At 34.5% G+C, this 6,851-nt stretch overlaps 1 protein-coding gene across 1 annotated transcript in view; it reads right to left on the bottom strand.

The window, feature by feature from the left end:
- LOC128640733 (mucolipin-2) overlaps positions 1-6,388 on the bottom strand; it is a 236,447-nt gene extending 230,059 nt beyond the window's left edge. The window contains exon 1 of the mRNA XM_053693160.1: positions 6,246-6,388. Within this exon, the coding sequence (XP_053549135.1) occupies positions 6,246-6,292 (47 nt within the window). The 5' untranslated portion in view covers positions 6,293-6,388. The remainder of the gene's footprint in view (positions 1-6,245) is intronic.
- Between the last annotated feature and the right edge of the window lie 463 nt (positions 6,389-6,851).

Below are 6,851 nucleotides of genomic sequence, written 5' to 3' on the forward strand. Positions count from 1 at the left end.
CCATTTGCAAGAGCACTAGATGGCAGCAGTTTTGCAAGAATGTTATCCATTTGCAAGAGCACTAGATGGCAGCAGTTTTGCAAGAATGTTATCCATTTGCAAGAGCACTAGATGGCAGCAGTTTTGCAAGAATGTTATCCATTTGCAAGAGCACTAGATGGCAGCAGTTTTGCAAGAATGTTATCCATTTGCAAGAGCACTATTTCCCGTCATATAATGCTCCAGATGTCTAGCTATGGGAACAAAGCAAATTTGATAATAAAAGTAAATTGGAGATTTTTAAAAAAATTGTATGCTCTGTCTGAAATCACAAAAGAAAGTGTTAGGGTTTCATATACCTTTAATACAAAATGCTTTATGTTTAGGTACCAAACAATAATTGAGGCAGGATCACCAATTATCCAGCATTTTTTTAAATTATGACCAGTACAGGTATTGTGAAATGCCACACTTCTTATTCCCAAGTTATATAGCATCCAGGGCCGGATTTTTAATAAGGCAGAATAGGCATGTGCCTATAGTCGCTTGGATTTACTAGTGTAACAAATAAAAAAGGGGGATAATAATAATAATAAATAAATAAATTACTATTCAGCTGCCGATTTGGTCAATTCCAAGAGAGCCCGTAAAAAGCTCTTTGAGTCTCACTTGGAGAAAAGCGCTATATAAATACTAGATAATAATAATAATAATAATAATAATAATAATAATAATAATATCATCATGAAAGTTACTTTATTTGCCTGCAGCGTATGCCGCACTGAGCGCCTCAGAGCACCCACTGCAGAATGCTATTTTGTCAATGAAGTGATCTTAGCCAATAAAGTGCTAGCTATACGCATAATGCCAACTGGTCCGCACAGCTATTGGCTAAGAGGTGGAAATATCACCTCATTGAAAAAACAGCGTTCTGTTGTGGGAGGCCTGAGGCGCTCAGCATGGCATACGCTGCAGGCAAATAAAGGAACTTTCAGCATTAAGTATTTTATACTTCATGACAAAGTCTCCTTTATTTGTAGCACTGGTGAGGCCTAGTATTTAAAAAACGCTAGGATTTACCATAACTTTAAGTAACATTTATAATGGCAGAAAATATTATAATAGTGCACTTTCTGTGAACACTATTAGTTTTAAAAAATAGTGCACTATTTCATTAGATCATGGTCATATCTGTCTCGCCACTATATATCAGCAACTGATTACTTAAATAAAAAAAATATATATATAATAAAAACACTTTACCAGATGTAAATGTGAATAGTATAACTGTAGTCCACAGAAAATTTGCCAGCGGGTGGCATTATGAAGTTGCTGGATGGGAACAAAAATCATTTGCAATGTTTGATAACATTTTCCGCTATCAAAAAATGTTAATTAAGCTATCCGAGGCATACACTGCATAGTTTAACATAAATTGATTTAATGATAATTTGTGCAACAAAGCATAAAAAAAAAACAAAAAAAATAAATAAAAAAAAACCCATTTAATATTGTCTAATTTTTAGCTTAAAGGGACACTGAACTTTTTTTCTTTTGTGATTCAGATAGAGCATGCAATTTTAAGCAACTTTCTAATTTACTCCTATTAGCAAATGTTCTTCATTCTCTTGGAATCTTTATTTGAAAAGCAAGAATGTAAGTTTAGATGCCGGACCATTTTTGGTGAACAACCTGGGTTGTTCTTGCTGATTGGTGGATACACTCATCCACCAATAAACAAGTGCTGTCCAGGGTTCTGGACTTTCTTTTTCAAATAAAGATAGCAAGAGAACGAAAAAAAAATAGGAGTAAATTAGAAAGTTGCTTAAAATTGCACGCTCTATCTGAATCACGAAAGAACAAAAATTAGGTTCAGTATTCTTTTAAGGGATAGTAAACACCAAAAATGTTATTGTTTAAAAATATAGATAATCCCTTTATTTACCATTTCCCAGTTTTGCATAACCAACACTGTTAAATTAATATACTTTTTACCTCTGTAATTACCTTCTAAACTTCTGCTGACTGCCTCCTTATCTCAGATCTTTTGACAGACTTCCATTTCAGGCAATTAGTGCTGACTCTTAAATAACTTCACGTGCATGAGCACAGTGTTATCTATATGAAACACATGAACTTACACCCTCTAGCTATAAAAAAACTGTCAAATGCAGAGGCAGCCTTAAAGGGCCACTAAACAAAATATTTCTTTCATGATTCAGATAGAGAATACAAATTTAAACAACATTACAATTTACTTCTATTATTTATTTTGCTTCATTTTTGAGATATCCTTATTTGAAGAAAAAGCAATGCACATGGGTGAGCCAATCACATGAGACTTCTATGTGCAGCAACCAATCAGCAGCTACTGAGCATATCTAGATATGCTTTCAGCAAAGAATATCAAGAGAATAAAACAAATTAGATAATAGAAGTAAATAAGAAAGATGTTTAAAAATGCATTCTCTTTCTAAATCATGAAAGAAAAAATGTGGGTATCATGGGCTTTTAAGGGCTTAGAAATTAGCATATGGGCCAACCTATGTTTAGCTTTCAACTAAGAACAACAAGAGAACAAAGCAAATTTGATGATAAAAGTAAATTAGAAAGTTGTTTAAAATGACATGCCCTATCTGAATCATGAAAGTTTAATTTGGACTTTACGATCCCTTTAGTTAAAGGGACAGTCTAGTCCAAAATGTTAGGATGTTCATGATTCAGATAGAGAATGTAATTTTAAACAATTTTCCAATTTTCTTTTATCACCAATTTTGATTTGTTCTCTTGGTATTCTTAGTTGAAAGCTAAACCTAGGGGGTTCATATGCTAATTTCTAAGCCCTTGAAGGCCGCCTCTTCTCTCAGGGCATTTTGACAGTTTTTCACCACTAGAGGGTGTTAGTTCATGTGTGTCATATAGATATCACTGTGCTCATGCACGTGGAGTTCAGGTAAACCAGCTACGATTGGCTAAAATGGATGTCTGTCAAAAGAACTGAAATTAGGGGGCAGTTTGCAGAGGCTTAGATACAAGGTAATCACAGAGGTAAAAAAAGTGTATTTATATAACTGTGTTGGTTGTGCAAAACTAGGGAATGGGTAATAAAGGGATTATCTATCTTTATAAACAATAAAAATTCTGGTGTAGACTGTCCCTTTAACAAACGCTAGGATTTACCATCACTAAAAATTATCGTGAGTTTAAAGGATTACTTTCTGTTTTAATTTTTAAGCTAAACAACTAACATATTAAAGTTAATAAACATTAATTAAAACCTACTAACCTATATTTTCTCCAAAACGAAGTTTCATAACGTTCTAAAAGTTATATCTTTTATTCGCCGATGATGTCACGTTATCCTGCCCACTATTTTCAGCACTGCATGTTTACAATACCTAGGTTTCAAAATGGCGCTTTAAACACAAAGTTATTGGTTTAAGTATTTTGAACGGATTGGTACAGAGCAAAGGATACCCACGGAGTGGGTTGGGAAAACAATTAAATTTGCAAACAAGATTTCTGATATACGGTAAAGATATGTTAATGAAATGCTATTGATAAAAAGCGTATTTGGGGTAGTTAGTTAGTAACAGGCATAGAAAATATTTACTTACAGTGGCCCTTTAAGTAATCATTTTAAAAATGGGTGCTAAACTCATCCTGTCAGTGCTGCGGCAGCTCTAAAGTCAGAGCCTCCAGCCGCCCACGGCACAGCTCTCCTCGACCAATGAGGTGACGTTTCCACCTCTAAACCAATAGCTATGCTAGCATACAGAACACTGTCAGATGACACAAACCGTTATTGGTTTAGAGGTGGAAAAGTCACCTCATTGGTAAGAGAGACAGGGTGAGTTAAGCACCCTTTTTAAGCCCCTTCCCGCCATTAGGATCTTCCATGCCGACCTAATTGCACTGGGCTTTAGCGCCGTTAGGACGGCATGGAACGACATAGCCGTTTGGCTGTTCTGAAGCCATAGCGGATTGGTAAATGGGATCGCGTACTGGAGTGCGTGCCTAGCATCATAGGAACTCCCCCCTCACCCATCATTGAAATCATGAATAATCACGTGATTTTAAATTGCTTACAAATTAGTTCTGGCAGGAAAGGGTTAATAAAATAATAACATTTTTAGTGATGGTAAATCCTAGCATTTGTTAAACTACTACTTTAAAGGGACAGTATACACCAATTTTCATATAACTACATGTAATAGACAATACTATAAAGAATAATATGCACAGATACTGATATAAAAATCCAGTATAAAACCGTTTAAAAACTTACTTAGAATCTCCCAGTTTAGCTCTGTTTAAAAGGTTACTGGAATACCCACTGCAAGTGGGAAATAGATACTCCCCCTCCCTCTGCATATGAAAAGACCCTTTACACAAACAGAAGCAAGCTGGAGTAGGTATACGTCAGTATTCTAAAACTTTGGGGCTTGGTTAGGAGTCTGAAAATCAGAGCAAAACTATACATAAAAAAACCACACACACACCACAACCTGTATGGGCTAAATAAATGGATCATCTACAAAACATTTATGCAAAGAAAAATCTAGTGTACAATGTGACTTTAATATTTGCCTATTAACTAGGTTATAGGGAGAACACTATATACAGTATACTGTTAATTCATTCAAATCAACAAATTTCCTTTGTCATGTTGATTAAAATGTTAGTTTATTTTGAGGATCGTATTACTTTAGGACAATGCCAACATTAGTGACCAAGCAGCATTAAAAGGAACATTAAACACTTAATAAATGCTGGATAGAATATTGCATTCAAAAAATATTTGTCTGAGAATAACAAATAGATATATTTTTTTAAATTTTCATTAGCTGTTTAAATATTTCGACATAAAACAATGGGAGCTGCCATGTTGTAACTTAGGTTACCTTCTCTGCTGTGGCTAATTAAGAACAGTTATAAAACAGGTCACTAGAGTGTGCAGCCAATGGCTGTGTGGAATATAACCGTGTTCTGCATTTCCATTTCTAATAGAACCTGAAAAGCTCACACATTTAGAACAGCATAACAGGAAAAGGGGGCAAAATAAATAAATAAAAAGTACATGGCAGAGTGATTTATTATTTTTTAATGTTCCTTTAAAAGAAACACATGTTGGTAAGAATCCTCCATCAACTGAGAATTACTGATACCCAAAACCTCACATACACCAATAAAATGTTTAAAAAACAAAAAAAAAGCTAAAATGCTCTTAGAGAGATTATTATATATCCAGTAGTTATATGACAATGGCTCTTTAAGAAAAACAGTCTGGTCAGTATTTTCTTCCAGCAAACATGGGAAAATAGCAAATAAGGGAGCAAACATATAAATAAACATGTATGAAAGTGCAGTATATTAAACATGTATCATTTTAAACGTTTAAGTAAAATCTGTATACTGTAAATCTGAAGTGAAGAAAAATTTAAAAAGGGGGAAGTCCCTGATTGTTTACTGGGAGCTTTTGCTTATTAGCTGATAAGGCCAAAAAGAAAGGTTTATTCAGCACAGACAAAAGCAACATTTAACATTTTCTTTTTAAATGAAATGTCCCTTTAAGTAACACTAAAAACCAGGGAAAGCCCTTTTGTTTGAGCCTCTCACAATTAGATAAAAAGAGACAGCTGAATTACATAAAACTGGTACATTTTCAGTAGTGCCACAACAATTAAGAATTTTAGGTCTACAAAAAAAAGGGGGGTGGATTTTCAAGACTATTTCAATAAATACAATTTCATTTATTGAAAAATGACCTTAATTACCCAACAAAACCCAAGTCACCAGACTAATGAAGAACACACCCCCCTCTCAGTTTTGTTTTTATGTCTTCCCTAAAAAAAAAATTCAATTTACATAGAAAGTGTATACACTACTGGTTCCAATTTGCTATGTGTTTCCTTCTTAGCTTATTCTCCATTACCAGAAACAAACATGAACATTTATTTCTAAAAAAAAAATAATAATGCAATATTAGCTTATTAATGTTTAATTTATATAAAATGCTTTTATTGATTTTATGAGACAAAAAATGAAGGCACAATTGCCATTAGCAACACAGGTAGCTTAGTAAGAAAACATTTATTCCTTGTGCTACAAAGTAATTTTTAGTGACACATTACAAGGATAGCTTTAGTCTCAGAGTCACATTATTACCCTCATACATAACAAATATACAACACTACTTGACTTCTATTTCAATGTTAGGCTGATTTGAAGTTCAGTAATGAAGTTTGAATACTTTACAGACCTACCTTGCAGGGGCAGTCCCTTTGCCAACGCACTTCAGAGAGATATCCATGAAGGGATCAGTGATTCAGGGAGGGGAGACTGAATCCTGCTCATTGGTCACTTACACAGATTAGAGGGAGAGGATCCTGTGTTACACGCAGCTTGCTCTCAGGCACCAGGGCAGGAAGGAAAGATCAGCTGGGGAGGAGCTGCTCTCACTCCACCATATAACCTGCACTGCTGTCTGCCCAGCTCCTCTCCTGCACTAATTCATTTAAAGGTGTAGCCCCTGAGCTAGTCATGATTTTGTATTACAAACCCATTACTCTTTAGCTGGGGTAGCAGTAATTATATTAGACAGGTCACCATCATTATGACTAAATCTGTAGCTTTATTTACATAGTTTTACTAATTTTATAACTTTCTCATATGAAATAAAAGCTGGGAGGGATAGTGTGCCTATACTCATGTCTTATGGATGCAGATAAGCACTGAAAGTTATAGTCTAGTCAAAATTAAACTTTCATGATTCAGATAGAACATTCAATTTTAAGCAACTTTCTAATTTACTCATCACTTTTTATCAATGTATGTAGCACTTGTTGATTGGTGGCTACATTTAACCCTAA

Source organism: Bombina bombina, chromosome 10, assembly GCF_027579735.1.
Source record: "Bombina bombina isolate aBomBom1 chromosome 10, aBomBom1.pri, whole genome shotgun sequence".
Taxonomy (NCBI): domain Eukaryota; kingdom Metazoa; phylum Chordata; class Amphibia; order Anura; family Bombinatoridae; genus Bombina; species Bombina bombina.